General features: G+C 31.8%; 1 protein-coding gene across 1 annotated transcript; it reads right to left on the bottom strand.

The window, feature by feature from the left end:
• Positions 1-5842: 5842 nt before the first annotated feature.
• On the bottom strand, positions 5843-16937 carry LOC105139158 (uncharacterized). Its single transcript, XM_011045515.1, has 12 exons — positions 16653-16937; positions 15648-15712; positions 14458-14556; positions 13406-13538; positions 13007-13066; positions 12215-12274; positions 11469-11591; positions 10845-10916; positions 9509-9646; positions 7940-8095; positions 6732-6836; positions 5843-6183 (listed from the first exon to the last, which is right to left on the bottom strand). The coding sequence occupies exons 1-12, from the start codon at positions 16875-16877 to the stop codon at positions 6154-6156; spliced, it is 1266 nt and encodes a 421-aa protein (XP_011043817.1). The 5' UTR covers positions 16878-16937; the 3' UTR covers positions 5843-6153.
• Between the last annotated feature and the right edge of the window lie 116 nt (positions 16938-17053).

The raw sequence follows: 17053 nt of genomic DNA, 5'->3' as shown, positions 1-17053 counted from the left end.
TTGTATTGCACTTGAATGTAATCCAATAATCTCCTACATTTTTTTAATAAATTTTAGAGATGGTCTTTGAATTAACCTATTTCTTCTTTGGTTCATCATCCTCGTAATATTGTTGCAAATAAAGTTCCTTTTTTTGTGAACCCACAAGAACTTTATTATTAACAAACTTGTAATTTTTTTAAACCAAATTCTTGAATGTTAATAATCTCTTCATTAATTTTTCCTTTAGGGTTTGGAATCAATTTTTTACCGGTAGTGTTATGCCTTTTATAGGAGCTTATTCCTTCCATTCTTGTGTTGATTCTTGGATGCAGCAGGACTTCATCAATTGCTCAATCATTTATCTTACCTATTAAAAGAAAATTTCTTCCTTTTCTTTTATACATACTTTTTTTTTTATTAGTGGAGTATTCAATATCCATTCAGAGTTATTTTCAATTTCCCTCCCTATAACCTAATGCGCTAGAAAAGACTAGAATTAAGTTGTTAATACTTCAATCTATAAATTGATCTGACCAATCCTTTTATTTTTCTCCATCCATTATTTTATCATTTTTGTTGTTGATCAACCATTGATACTCAATATTCTTGATGAATAACTTATAGTTGTTTATCAAGCTTTTTATAATGTTCTTCCACAACCTTTATCTTATTATTCTCCACCATTTTAAACCAAAAAGAATCAGTTAAAGTTAGTTAAGATTTGTTGTAATACCAATTATTGTGAACCTTACCTAACAACAAGGATTTGAAAAGAAAAGTTTAGAGAAGATAGAATAAAAGAACTTAAAGAGATTCTCAAGAATAATAGGAAGAAAGAGTTATGTAAAACTTTACTGAAATGTTAACTCATACTTTTTGACTTTCCTAAAACTATACACATATTTAACTACCTTTTCATTCCTAACTAACTTTAACTGTAAGCCACCTCCAAATCACATGTTAATTATCAACTTAAAAATAACATGTTGAATTATTTCTTGCAACTGCCTCTACTAAAAGTCACTAGAGTTATTGTTGCTAAGTTGTTATTGAAGCTACTTCTCATCATGGATATTGTAACAAGAGACAACTCTTCCAAGCTTAGTAACATAAGTGAAGATACACCTTAAGTAGAACATGTTTGGATAATTGTTATCTTCTTATTAAAAAATTAGCCTTTTACAATAAAATCTTCGTAGATCATTATTTTAGATGTTCTAGTTTATGATCGTCGAGATAGTCATGCATGTATATTGAGGGAGCGCTCTTTTATATTGAAACTATATATATATATGACAACAATATGTATTAATTAACTATGTTGAGTCAATAATCAACCTACTTTCATACTTCTCTTAGTTCATTATCAATTATCTACGTATATATAAATTTGTATATATTAATTTATGAAACGACTCGGCAATAAAATTGACAAAATATAACATGGACCTATTAAATAAGCCACTATTTATATCGTCACAACACAACTAAGTTGGTAATTCAACATAAGTTTCAACAATTTATAAACAAAAATGATTTTACAAAATCTAAAACAAAAAATAACATTTACAAAATCATATATCTATACAACAAGTTTGTTAGAGAAAAAAATAAGTAAGCACCCAAACAAAATACAAATACTACAAAAATATGCAATAAAACAATTAACATTTTAAAATTCTGTTCAAATTTAAAAAATGATAAATTTACTTACATATAATGAAAAAAACACAAGAAAATTGTTTTTGTGACTAGAAAAGTCAAGGAATGATGAATTGTGTTTAAAAGAGGGTGAAATGGTAGGGGAAGGGGGTTGTTAGTTGCAAATTTAGGGGGGTTTATTTAGTTGCAGAGGGGAAGAAGGAGAAAGAGGGAAGGAGAAGTTCGATCAAGTCATATATTAACTATTATTGATGGAATTACCGATGGATATATTACGTTTGTACATCCAATAGCAATTTTATTGTTGACTTTAACACGTCACTGTACAGATATTTCGATTTGAATCCCTTTATAATTCCATTGGTAAAATCGCTTACAAAAACTTCCACATCATCGTACTTCTTCATTTTTTAAAATTCTTTATATTTCGTTTGTGATTCCCTCGGTATATACCGATAGAATATTTCTGTTGGTATATGTCGACTAGTATAGTGAAAAAATTAATTCGACTAGTAAATATCACCGCAAAATACCGACAAAAAAAATTATATTTGTAATACTATTGGTATTTGTTGGATTTCTAGTAGTGAGCTATAATCTTCATCATCATTTTTTCACTAAATATACATATCATCTTGTTAAAATGAAAGAGGATGAAGTATTTCAATTCTATCTTTTGAAATTGTCATAAAATTCAAGTAAGAAGCTCCTATTTAAATTATATTTTATATGATATATAAAAATTAAAATGTCACTTTAAAGTATATTTTATATGATATGGTAGAGTTTGTGGGTTCTTTTCTCCTATCCATTAATTGATTTATACATAAACAAAAACTCTGCTAAATTAGCCTATTTTCCTTACCTTTATATGCACTATTTTCTTTTTCCTTATCTCCTTTTTGTTTTTTCCTTTTAGTCTCTTTTACGTGGGCTAATGATTTGCAAGTCAAGGGACTTCAATATTAATAATTAAAAAAAATGGCATGATACATGTCGATCAAGTAGTAAAACTAAATTGAAACAAACTTCGTGCTGTTTAAGCACAACACATCTCCTTTATCCTAGTCTATGCACCACTTCATTACTTTTTTATTAATTTTTTTATTATTTAACATTTAGTTTATTAAAAATAAATTTTATAATTTATTATAGTTTACTTTGTATATGGTTATTTTAGTTTCATTATCCATGTTGCAAGTTTAATGAGTTAACTCAATTAACTCGTTAATTTTTTTAATTTAAGCCTCCAATATTAAGTTGCTTAGGAATTAGGTTTGATAATTATTTTGATTTGTTTTCTATAAAGTTACTTTGATCTCATGATCTAGATGATGAGTTTTACGGGTTAACTCAGATCGAATCATGTCGTTTTATTGTGTCTTTTTTTAGATTGGTTCCCCCTTTACTTTTACCATTCAATAATAGCTTGATTGATAATTGAGCTTTGAAATGTGTTTTGATTTGCTTTTTATTATGTTATTACATTCTCATAATTTAAATCATGAGTTTTGTGAGCTAAACTAGGTTGGCCAGAGTCAATTTTTTATTTAATTTTTATGAGATTACCATAATCTCATGACCCTGATTATGAGTTTGGCAAGTTAACTCGTATTAACTTAGGTTATTTTTTATTTTTTTATTGATTTTTTTTAATTTCATTATTTAACATTTTTTTTATTGAGAATTGAATTTCATGATTTTTCTTAAATTACGTTTCACAGAGTCATTCCAGTCTCATGGTCCAAGTTATGAGTTTGACAGGTTAAACTGAATTGTTTTATTTTTTTTTTAATCAAATTTTTTTCAACATTTGTTTAATTGAGAATTAAGCATAATAATTTATTTTAATTTATTTTTTATGAGGTTATCATAGTCTCATGATCTGGTTGTAGATTTGGTAGATTCACTTAGGTTAACCTAAGTCAATCTAATATATTAATATCTCAATATTTTTTTTTAAATGTCATTTTAAATTTTCTTAGTAAAAATATGTTGTCCAAGTTGTCTTTAAACTCACCAAATCAATTAAGTCATATTAAATTAACTTGCATACAATTTAATTTTGTTTCCTTCTTAAAAAAACTAGTTTTTTTACCTATGTTTTATCACGGGTCAGATATTTTTTAGCAAAATAATATATGCCATCTTTTCAAATATGTTTTTTTTATAATTATAATTATAAACAAAAAAAGCATATGCATGTTTTTAATTACATATATTAAGAATTATATTAAATACCAAAAAAAAAACAAGTAGTTAACCCGTCTATTGAACTTGTCTTGCTGTAGGTAAACAATTTTTTTCGCTAACATAAAAGAATTAACATGGTTCAATTCTATTTTTTAAAATTATCATAAAATTCAAGAAACAAGCTCCTATTAAAATTACATTTTATATGATATATAAAAATTGAAATTTCACTTTAAAGTATAATTGATATGATATGATATGATAGAGTTCGTGGGTTCTTTTCTCCTATCCATTAATTGATTTATAAATAAATAAGAACTCAAATAAATTAGCCCAGTTTCCTACCTTTACATGCAATGTTTCCTTCTTTCTTGTCTACCTTTTGTTTTTTTCTTTTTGGTTTCTTTTATATGGGCTAATGATTTGCAAGTCAAGGGACTTCAATAATAACAATAAAAAAAATGGCATGATACATGTTGATCAGTTAGTAAAAATAAACCGAAACAAACTCCATGCTATTTAAGCACAACACATCTCCTTTATCCTAGTTTATGCACCATTTCATTACCTTTTTATTTTTATTTTTTTATCATTTAATATTTAATTTATTAAAAATAATTTTTATAATTTATTGCAATTTACTTTCTATATGGTTATTTTAGTTTTATTATTCGTGTTGCGAGTTTTATGAATTAGTTAGATTAACTCGTTAATTTTTTTAATTTAAGCCTCAAATAAAAAGTTGATTAGGAATTAAACTTTATAATTATTTTGATTTGTTTTCTATGAGATTACCTTGATCTCATGATTTAGATTACGGGTTTTACAGGTTAACTCAGATCGAATTAGGTCGTTCTATTGAGATTTGTTTTTAGATTGGTTTCCCCCTACTTTTACCATTCAATAATGGCTTGATTAATAATTGAGTTTTATAATATATTTTGATTTATTTTTTATTAGATTATTGCATTCTCATAATCTAAATAATAACTTTTTGCAAATTAAACTAGGTTACTAGAGTCAATTTTTTATTTAATTTATATGAGATTACTCTAATCTCATGACCCTGACCCTGATTATGAATTTGGAGGGCTAACTCGTATTAACTTAGATCATTTTTTATTTTTAATTAATTTTTTTAATTTCATTATTTAACATTGGTTTGATTGAAAATTAAACTTTATGATTTTTTTTATTTACTTTCTACAGGGTTATTCCAGTCTCATGAATCAGATTATGAGTTTGATAGGTTAAATCAAATTGTTTTATTTATTTTTTAATTAATTTTTTTAATATTAATTTGATTGAAAATTAAACATCATAATTGGTTAATTAAAAATTAAACATAATAATTTATTTTAATTTATTTTTTATAAAATTATCATTGCCTTATGATCTGATTGTAAATTTAACAGATTAACTCAAGCTAACCTGAATCAATTTAATATATTACCATCTCAATATTTTTTTTAAATATCAACTTAAATTTTATCAGTAAAAATATATTATTTGAATTGCCTTTAAATTCACTAATCTATTAAGTCATATTAAATTAACTTACATGCAATTTAATTTTGCTTCCTTCTTATAAAAAACTAGTTTTTTGACATATGCTTTGCCCTATATCATATTTTTTTTGCAAAAAAAATATACCATCTTTTCAAATGTTTTTTTTATAATTATAATTATAAATAAAAAAAGCATATACACGCTTTTAATTAAATACACTGGGAACCATGTTAAATACCAATAAAAAAAACATTGTTATCGCATCTATTAAACTTGTCTCATTATAGGTAAACTAATTTTTTTAATATAAAATAATTAACATGTACATGTTATTAATATATTTTTTAACATCAACTAAAAAATATACCTTTAAATTAAAAAATATGTTTATATATAATAAAATATAGTAAAAATCATATATATTAATATAAAATATAAAATCTCAAATTAATTTTTAATATAACAGAATAATAAAACAATACTGTAATTGCAACAATGAAACAACTTTTCCTTAGTCTTTGTGTAATAAGAGAGTATATTGAGATATTGAGTATCATTCAGCTGAAATATTGAGTATATTTCATTTAATCAAAGGCTAAGGGAACAAAAACATAGACAAATTGTAGCTACAAAATATCAGACAAGAGGTAGAGGATAAAGGTACAGCTTAAAATAGGACACTACAAAAAATCGCAGAGTAGACTCAGGTAGGTTATGAAGAAAAAACAAGAACAATTTTGGAAGAGAAAAATGTGAAACACAAATTATACCCGCACTGCCTCCATTGGAATGATGGTTAAAACAACTTCAGAAAAACCACCATCTTCGCTGCCTCCTCTGCAAAAAATAAAGAGGTAAGAAGTTGCAAACATTACAGGGGCACCATGATACGCATGAACAGTGACTAGTAAAAGTTTCACGAGCAGCTACGGTACCTAGTGCTTTTAGGAAGTGAAAATGTGCTTATGGGTAATATACAAAAGGTTCCTGAAAGCCAAGTTTCCCCCTGGATCTCTAGCATGCGATTATACATAAACAAAATGTAAATGTTTTCCTTGAAAAATACAGCTAAAGACCCTACTCTACTAACCACTTTGAGTGTCGATTGTATTAAGAAATAGCTTTAATATCCATCTTTCTGCCACAAATGCATGTGCATACAAGGCAACTTCCAGATTATTTAGCTTAAAGCAAGTTACTATTGAGAATCATCCTAAATACAAATAATAACTAAGAAGACAATCATAAAACCTCACTTTGTGCAAAACAAAGGTCCGTTTCTCTATGCCAACAGAAAAGAAATTACAGAGAGAGGACTTCGCTTCAGAATTTATTGAAAGATCCTAAAAATAAAGTCAAAGCGAAAGGGAAAGAAGGGTGGAAACCTTTTTATCCTGCTTCTGTGATTGTATTAGGATAGGACGGGGAAGGGCACCATTGCTGATGTTTTGAATGTATGGCCGCACCTTCTCCTCCAACATATCATTCAACTGCAAATCAAATTGTATAGGATGTTGATGACTAATGGCATTTATTAGATAACAAAGTAAACAAAGGTGGCATCAAACAAACTGTGATGGATTGGTAAAGCTATTCTCAGGGAGTATATAATTGCACAGGCAGACATGCTATAAATTTCTTTAAGGAACTGCAGAAAAGCATCCAGAGAGTTTGCTGCCACGCATCCAAGCGAAAAGTTTACATTTTCTCTTTTCCTTCAAGTTATGCTTCAGAGTATTTTTCATTGGTTAAATACGAATGCAAAGGGGCTGGTTTTTTGGCCTGGGCCCGGGGTGAGGTGAAGGTCATAATAGAACATTGCCCTACCGGCAAGTAAGAGATGAATTAGTTGACATTTAAACTTGCATTCTTTCTGGCGTACATTCTGAGATTTCTAGAGTATTTTAATGGTCATGGGACTGCGAGTCCCTTGTTGAATGTTTAACTTCTGCACTCTTTTGGAGGGTTCCTTCTCCCATGACTAATTTTTTTTTATCTTGTTTTCTCTCCTCACTTTCAATAAATAAATAAATATTCCCTTTTCTATGGAAAAAACATCGGTAGTCTTGAACATTAGACTTGGGAAATAAATCTAGATAAAGCAGCCAAAAACAATCCCTTTGTGCCAAGCTTCTTTTATAACAAGGAAAAGGAAATTCTCCACAAAAGAGAGTAAACACAATTCGTGAAAAAACACAAGTTCCTTTTTAAAACAAGAATGATGACATGGCAGCTTCAGTTGAGAGAGAGTACCCCCGGCCATAATTAGATGGCTTCATCCATATATTTTTTTATCATAAACTTCTCACGAATTAATGGCCCAAGCGAACGTTTTGGATTTCATTTATCTTACAGGGTTATTTTAGCAAACAACTTTTCTCACCTAAAACCACAGTATTTCAAAATGGTTTAGTGTCTTAATACTTGTTAACCTTCACACATATTATGCATCATTATTGTAAGGCCGTCCACAGTATTTCACACATATTATGCGTATGCGTGCGCTGTACATACAAATTTTGCAAGTAATATACACAGGTTTGGAGAAATATGAGACAAGTTAAACAGTACGAGTAGAGGTAGCTTTACCAACCTTTTCTTGACGCCATTTAGTTTCCCATTGTGAATCCAAAATTTTATCAGCAATTTCTCTCTGTGCATTAAGAAGAACAGTCATCTCATAGAACTTTTCTGGTTTTTTAAGATCCTCCTCGCTCCATGATGATGCATTTAGTGGAAGGTCCAGCCCCTGCCAATGCATCATGATTAGCTCAATCACCATTCAAAATGAAACAAGACACTCCATATACATCGCATCTCTGAAGCATGCAAAGGTATTGCCTGCCAAAATACCCTTTACTTTTCCCTTTCAGTGCAAATTCATATTCAAAGAGTACAGATGGATTAACTTCTGTGTAAATTGACAAATTCAAAAGAGGTGTTCACATGCCAAATGAAGTAATGCTTTAAGTCAAGAAGGGGACATGATTCAAGGCATTTAGAAATTGAGTGTATAAATTGAGTTTGTCTCCGGAAATAGAGCAACCTGAATAAAATTAAGAGTATTAGTCTATGGTGAGATCATATGATACCTTTCAAGTCAAAGGGGATATTTTGTGGGAAATTTGTAAGGGCAGTTACGCTAAGCTAAAATGAGAATGTTGACATAGATAATAGAACAGACACATTCTAAAAAAAGAATAGGCATGGAAAGGTCATTTAAGATGATTCAGCCATGTTCCACACAAACCTTTAGCTATGCCAGGAGGTGCGTTTGGTATTGTGGTGAAGGCTTCACAATTTAAAACGTATCAAAATAACATTTTTTCAGCATGTTTTTATTTTTATTTTTGACATCAACACATCAAAACCATTGAAAATTACCTACAAAAACATCAATTTAATGTTTTTTCAAGCTAAAAACAATTTGAAAAGCACTACAGTGCCAAACGAGCACTAAGCAAAAAGTGAAAGAAGTGAAAGACCAGAAATGACTTGGGTTGAAGCTGGCTACACTCAAGTAGAAGGGATAAAAGGGGTAGGATAGAGAGACAAACAAAAGACAAATTGAAGTTTTAAGAAGGAATCTCATTTCTAAAAGGCTGGTTGAAACATAGGTCCTAACCTCCAAGACCAGGTGTAATGTAGGGCAAACATAGGTCCTAACCTCCAAGACCAGGTGTAATGTAGGGCGAATCATGTAACCAATCCCAAATAGTTTGGAATTAAGTTTAGTTGAGTTGATTTGATTAATAAGATTTGGAACTATAATCTGAATCGTGCCCATTCCACCAATTTGTAATTTGATCAAAGACTCAACTGTACCTTGTCAGTGCCACCATGAATATGCTTGATCAAGACCCAATTTGTACCACGAAGTTCTTCAAGTACCTCAAAACAAGGACTAAAGGAAACTGTGCTTGTTCCTCGGGGCTTCATTTTCAACTATGGAGCAGTCACTTTTTTTTTCTTTTTTTTTTTTTATGGATGATGATTGAGTTACCCTCAGTTAGTGAAAAAAGAAACCTATTGAAGGGTTGTATATGTAATTGTCAATGCTTTAGACACTAATTGAATCTTTTTTTCTCTCCCTATTGAAATGATATGTTAGAATATGAACAAGCAACGTAGTTTGCAACCATAGGGTACAATGAATACTCACACCCCAATTTTGTGGCCGAGGTGGTGGATCAAGTTTCATGACCTCTGCCTCCAGTGCCTTCTTGGCTTTGTAGTATGGGACATTTTTCACAACAACAGGATCATCCCTGGCACGAACAGGATCTATGGAGATCAGAGCCTGTGAATGATTAATGAACTCAAATGACAGTTGTGGCAAAACAATGAACTATATGCAATTCCAGCAAGTACATATTTAAACTTGAAAGAGTTTAAATAAAATGAAAAAACAAAAGCTTGACACATTGTAGGTTTTGTAATTTGTGTGTGTGCACACTGCCAACATTTTAGATGACAGATACTAATTCTTCCCCTGGATGAACCCTCAGTATACCTTCTAATGCAGGGATTCAACTTCCAGGCTTTGACTTCAAACCTAATCAATCATTATGTGGATACCGGATAAATAAAATGATCAGGGCAGGTTGGCTATTCAATCCATTCAAAAATTATTTAAACTACTAGCAACGGGAGTAGTCAGTAGATTACTGCAAGTTTTACTTCTCAATATGCTTGCTAGCTTTATTGCTTTAGTCTTGAACATTAAAGAGCTGTGGAGTTAATGACTGAATACCAGAGCAAGGTGTAAACAGAACAGCTTGGCAGGCAATTCTATGAATTTGCACCATTAAGGACCCTATACTAGTATGCAAATGAACCTTGTTCAGCTTTAAGCTTATAAGCTTGTGCCCCACCATTTTGATAAAACATTTGTGAATATGGTGAACCACAAAATTGGGAAGTAGCAAAACCAGTTAAAATTTGCTTCTAGATGGATTGACTAAAATAAGGTGGCCACAGCACAGAATAAATACAACAATAAAAATCTTTTCAGTTTACAAGGAAACCCAGAAAGGTGAGTATAGCAAACACACATAGAGGATTGGAAGCAAAGAATTTGACTATATGCTCTTGTTTTCCTCTTAAATGCACCAAATAATCCCATAAAGAAGATCACATGTTTAATGTGCCAATGAAGTTCATGATTAGATTCTTTCAACGTAAGAAGATAGTCTTACTTCCTGCAAATGCTCCCAACCAGGATTTCGCTACTATATGCTCTTGTTTTCCTCTTAAATGAACCAAATAATCCCATAAAGCAGATCACATGTTTAATGTGCCAATGAAGTTCATGATTAGATTCTTTCAACATAAGAAGATAGTCTTACTTCCTGCAATTGCTCCCAACCAGGATTTCGCTACTATATGCTCTTGTTTTCCTCTTAAATGCACCAAATAATCCCATAAAGAAGATCACATGTTTAATGTGCCAATGAAGTTCATGATTAGATTCTTTTAACGTAAGAAGATAGTCTTACTTCCTGCAAGTGCTCCCAACCAGGATTTCGCTTGGCTACCATATCTCGTAGTTGATCATACCTCATTGATTCCTAAACTCAACACAGAAAACCAAACTATTAAAAGAATGAACTGTGACAATCAAGCTTTGAAAAACTCCTGCAAATGTAACATGCCTGCCAGTTTGACTTCCAGTCCTAAAAGAACTTCGATATCTTGGAATTGAATAGGATAATTTTTTTCTTAGATTCAGATTCTTTTTTTAAAAATAAAAAAGTGAAAAGTGTAGAAATGACTAGCTAAAAGACTGCATATAGGGATGCAAATTAGTCACTTCTTTGTTTAGCAAGTATTGTTCAATGATTATATGATATGCATGTCATCAACTCTACATTTAGCATGCGCTAAAGTTCCAGAGTTCATGTCATATAAGCTTAGACTTTTCAAATGGATTATGAAACATTCAATATATGTAGCATATGCATGTCAGCACTTCTTTCCTTAGCATGGGTTAAAGCTGCAGGAGCTTAATCAAAGAAGCGTGAACTTTTCAAGGAACAGCATGCCATAAGAAAATGAGGAAATGAAATAGAAAACAACACCAGCCAACAGATGAGACAGAGGAAGCAAAATGGACTAGGAACCTTGTATTGCCACCAAATTCTCTGTTTGACATCACCATCATAGTTGAAGCCACCCATAATCTCAGGAAAGGAAAACAACCAAAATGCAGCAATGCTGGGGTCTCTCATGCTATCAACTATATGCTGAAACAGCAAAGGGTCAAAATTATATATTATCTAACATGATAAATTGAAATCAAATATACATGCCTCCACTTCAAAAATCATGCTATCCCCTAATTTATCAGATAAAAAATCATAATGATCACTCTCCAATGGATATCTAAACACCAAACATGAGCAGACTCCCACATAAAAAGCAGATCAGAAAAGAAAAGGAATACAAGTAAACCATGAAGATGGAAAGGCATCTCATTAATTAGGATCTAGGCTAACCATGACCATTCTGCCAACCCATAATTGATCCTATAAGCATCTGAAGAAGACAATAAATGTTCTCAATTGCTTGTAAATCATAGTGGGTATCATAGTCCAATTTATGCAAGACCATGTATGAAGTCAAAGGATGACTAGTTTGATCATGATAATATTAAAGTACTTCATTGAGATGATGATGAGAATTTAACATGACTTATATTTTTCTAGCAATTTAACACAATAAATAAATGGGCAATTAAATGGCTTGTATTCTAATTATGATGACTGGTTTCCAGCGGGCTAATTAAAGTAATAATGCTACAAGACTCTCTAAATCATAGGCCAGAGGCAAAGAAACTTCAAAAACTTCAAGGTGGCATTATACTAGCCTCATAGGGATACTCCATCTTTCTCAGGACGTTGTAGGCTTGCCATGGGGGCTCCATTATCTGCAGAAAGACAAACCATACAAGGATAGATAATTTCATTTATTGAATAATAAAGTAAATTACATAGGGTAACCCAATAAGAACCAGTGACTAGATTTTTCAAACACATAAACAGTAGAAACTTGACGAGAATATAGACCACGTCTGAATAATCTGAATGCAAACTCATAATTTACTATCTGTTGCGGCTATTATTTTGTTTTATCAGCAATGGTGCAACCAAACAATTGGCCAAATACACTTACCCTGAATCATCAACTCTCAATGTTCAGTTATCTTAATGACATTTTGTTTACTATAATTCTGTTGTTGAATATTATTTGGTGGCCAACCATTCAGATTCATCTGGGATTATCAATCTTCTCTTCTTTTTTTTTTTCAAGAATTTCCATTTGATCTAAATGGATCACAAAACCACTACACCAGAAAACAGCTATTTCACTACAGTGTAATGCCATTCAACTCCATGATGGAACACAGCTTTGATATGTCAAGCTTTTGGTTCAGGACTTTTAACTCTAGAACAATCAAAGACTTAAATTTTTAAGGTAGTTGCACTGCCATGCATAGCAACATAAGATGTCGGTTATAAGGATTGTTTCCTTTCAATGCCAACCATATTGCTGGTAAAAACTCAGCAGATCTCATTGAAAGTCTGGAGCTACTTGATTGTATTCAAATTAAAGTCATAAACAAAAACCCAGCATCAGCAAATTCACCAAAAAAACTTACATCATCTGCAGAGATCCTGACTTGTAATTTGTTTTTGCATTCAGGGCAGCTCATTACACCCTGCAACATCAATAATATTGCACCCAAAGATCATAATGTACTTCTGTCATTTACAGAAAAATGGTCCAGCTTGTGCTCAAAAGGTAGGAACAATATGTGCCATGGACACCACTACATTAATTAGTGTTACAAAGATAGGTCACGAGAATGGTAAAATGCGTATTTTATCAAACTATATCAAAAGGGGCTACATTGTAAGGTGAAGATGAGCATTTCAAACCAAAATTGATTACAACCAGAGAGAATCTGGTTCAAACTACCAATATCAAAAATAATATACGGGGATGGTGAGAACAATTTAGAAACTTGGATAGACATGCTTGGCGATATAAGTCTTACTGTTCCATCACAAGAAGGACAGTCTTTAGATGGCAAAGGCATGTTAAGATCCATGGAGGGGGGAAGGTGCACCAGCTCAGCCCGGTTGTCAGCAATGGCATCTGCAATGCATTCAGCTGTAGCCTTCTCACCACTGCAAAAATATCCATAGAAGATGGGGAAAAAAACACAAAGGGGATATGATCAATTCAAGAGCACTACACTTTCAGTTACAGAGCTCATTGGAAAAGAGTACATTATGCTTTAATGGTAATGATGCCAATCAGAAAGAACTTTTGCTACAAGCATGTTCTCTTTGTAAGCATAAAATAATCTCTGTAAGATTGGTGAAGAGGCAACTGCGAAGAACAGAATTATAGAAAATAAGAAGCCCACTGTGTTTCTCAAAATAGGATTCTAGGAACTCTGAGAATATCCTACATTGCATGTATGAAGTGACAGCTCTCAAGCCCCAAAACTGCAACTTCTTGGTTGCAAACTCGAGATATTTTCCCGTAAATTAGATAATGGTATTTGAAAACTACGAAATATGCAGCTTAAATCAGGTAAAAGTAACCAGCTGGCCCTAGTCTATCCAACAAAGCTCAACATATTTGGTCTAGGTAACTGCTCTCCATTCTCAAACCAACAATCTATTGGCTGTAAACCTGATACATTTACCATTAATACAAAAAAACAGTCCTTGAGAACTCAAACAATTTAATTCCAAGTTCCAACCAGGTTAAAAACTCCAGCTGACCACATATTTTAAAACTATGCCCAACAAGCATTTACAGTTTGTCATGAAAGAAGATAAAACAATCTAGCAAGTAGCAAGTCATGTGTTCAGCTATAGTGATAGAAAATTCATAACTAGAGTAATGCCAATTTATTAGAGTGGACTGTAGTGCTGCTACATACATGCACTATAAAAGTTTCAAATTACAGGTTTTATGTAGCCTCCTGTAAAAAGTTTTGATGCAAGTTTAATCAAATATTGCTTAGTCTGTGAGAGTCTGGTTTTCTCTAGTATCACAAGATTTTATTTTGGTGAGCTTTACCCCAACAACTACCTTCTCAAGGTATAATTTTTAACTTGATAATGAACCTTCCCTGCTCCTTTGCACATATTACATCGCAATGCCTGCCATCCATTGCAAGTCTTACAATTCCTGCAAGCATAAGCCAATCAAATAAAAAACACACCAATTTTAATATGACATGTTTTTCTACCACTTTTCGAGGAGACTGGATTGATTATAAATAGTAAGCCATATTAGATACAACTTCATCCTTCTTTTGATTCAAAAAATTTCATAATTTTTTAGTTCTTTATATATATATATATATATAGGAGTAATTTTCAGTCCTTTGAAACAGTATGCTGCACTGCTTCCAGTGAAAAAAAGGGGGGCACTCCCACTCTCAGCACAAATTACAATAGGACCATAATAATGAAGAAATAAGACACCTCAGGAATCTTAAGAACAAAGTTCAGTGATTCATGAGAAGAATATTTTCAACACCTAGTCAAAAATACATTTGTGCAGTAAACTGATAAAAAATGGCAAGCTCACATATTTCAGCTCGGGTGTCCCTAAAACTCCCACATGAACAATTTGATATACATGTTATTATGAACAATATGGAAAGAAAACTAGATATGATGCACTATCACACTTTTTAGTCAAAGTTTACACAGTTCCGCTAATTAATATAAGTTGCATCTTTAAGTTTTCCAAAAAGAAAGCTCATCATCAAACTTCTTGAGGCCTTCTATAACAATAGTTTGATCATCATATGAAGGACATCACAACGAAGACAAGGCTATTAGAATACAAGAATGATATAAAGATTCAGAATGTCAATAATGGGAAAAATCTATCCACAGTCATGCATCATATTTAATTCATTCTGGCAAGTTGAAAGGGAAAATTTGCATGCACAAGCATCTAGGGTATCATTTAGATGACAAACAAGGGAACCCACTCTGCAAGATAAACATATTAAAAATATAAGTTCTAAGGCTGCTTTGGTAAAAGCTGTTCCCAAAGCATCAGATGTTTTAAATTAGATTGAATAAAAAAATCTAACTTATTGCATCACAAAATCACAATTTAGTAGCGAGAAGGATATTCAACTGCATAGATGGAGAAAGCAGTGTCCAGAGTTCTATAAATTACAACAGATAGCATAATACTATCATGAAAAGTGCTATCAAACTGGAATTGAACAAACTATTGACATAAGCAAGGGTCAGTACCTTTGACATATCACTTTCTTTCCCATCTCCAAGGCAATATCATAGGTCCCCAAAGTAGCAATAGCCTGCAAAGAAGATAAGAAAACTAATGTTCACCCAAAATGACCAGTAAAGTAGCAAAAAAGGGAAGAAGATTGTAAGAAAGCGTGCCTACTCGGCAAACACAAATAATTACATAAAAAGCAATGATCACTAGGATGTTGTTCCCAACCATATATGACTCAAAAAAATTCTTGCATTTTATCCACACATGAAGTGAAAGAAATAGATGATGTAGGTTTTGTCCTGCCATCAGAACCTCTTTAACGAAAAGCAAATTGCACAAAAATACATTGTTCCATCAAAACATGGCAGTTTCAGGAAGGAGTCATTATTAGCACTTTAACCAGATGATCCAAAATGCCAATAAATCATCATCAAAGCTTAAACCACCAATATGAAATCCTAAAGTACAAATTCAACTTGAGACAAATAGAACAAAAACCAGGTATCAAATTTAAGCCAAGGAGAAATGCAGCTCAATAAAACTAAAACAACCCCGCAAGATTTAAACTTGGACATACTTCGTTCATGAAAGGGGAAAAAAAAACCCAAAACGACCCACAAACTCAATCTACCACCAAACATACTGAACTTCCAAGCAATCATAGTATTCAACTTCCAAAACAAAATTATACAAAAATGAAAAATAACCAGAGAAGAAATTAAGTCAAACAACAAAAGTACCTCAAAACCGACAACCAAATCCTTAAATGTTCACCCTAACACAGTACCTACTTACGCATTACGAAGTTTCCATTTACATTAACATTATTAACCAGGGAAACAAGAATACCCATTTAAGTAAACGAGTAGTTTAATGAAAAATAACAAAGTTAAATGAAAAACAACAAAGTTAAATGAAAAACAACCAATAAAGTCTCTAACTTTGCAAAACCCAACACAGTGTACATGACATAAATGGCACAAAATAATAAAAGACTGATAAAGCTTGAGAATTTATACAAAGATAGAAGCATAGGAGAGCTTGGAGATGAGTTCAGGGGCACCAAACCCACGAGGAGCAGAGCCCACAATGTCAAAGGCGAGAGTGAAAGGAGACAAGACAAGTTTTATGGGGAACTCAAAAATGTCAATCAATTGTTGTCCATATCGAGCAGTGAAGAGCTTGTATTGTAAGTCAGCGAATTGCTTCGCACTCTTTATCAGACGGTCTGTTCCTCTTGACATGGCTACGGTGGATAGACAAAGGATAGAGTACGGGTATGGAAATGTATTTGTGGGTTGGTTATATATCCTGCCTAGCCTGCATTGCTGGAGTAGGAGGTTCAAAGCCAATGGATTAACCGAACCAAACCGAGTTGGTAGGATTTTCTAAATGAGCAACTTATTCAATAAAAATTAAA

Source organism: Populus euphratica, unplaced genomic scaffold, assembly GCF_000495115.2.
Source record: "Populus euphratica unplaced genomic scaffold, PopEup_1.0 scaffold139.1, whole genome shotgun sequence".
In the NCBI taxonomy this organism is placed as follows: domain Eukaryota; kingdom Viridiplantae; phylum Streptophyta; class Magnoliopsida; order Malpighiales; family Salicaceae; genus Populus; species Populus euphratica.
This window is presented reverse-complemented; position numbering and strand designations above follow the sequence as displayed.

Bases quoted from the DNA above. Each gene is read 5' to 3' on its own strand.
- LOC105139158 (XM_011045515.1), bottom strand. From the start codon at position 16,877: ATGTCAAGAGGAACAGACCGTCTGATAAAGAGTGCGAAGCAATTCGCT. The intron at 9,647-10,844 runs GTAAGACTATCT...AATCATTCACAG, and splicing joins GTTGGGAGCACTTGCAGGAA to GCTCTGATCTCCATAGATCC. The intron at 6,837-7,939 runs GTTGGTAAAGCT...TTTGATTTGCAG, and splicing joins CTAAATGGCGTCAAGAAAAG to TTGAATGATATGTTGGAGGA.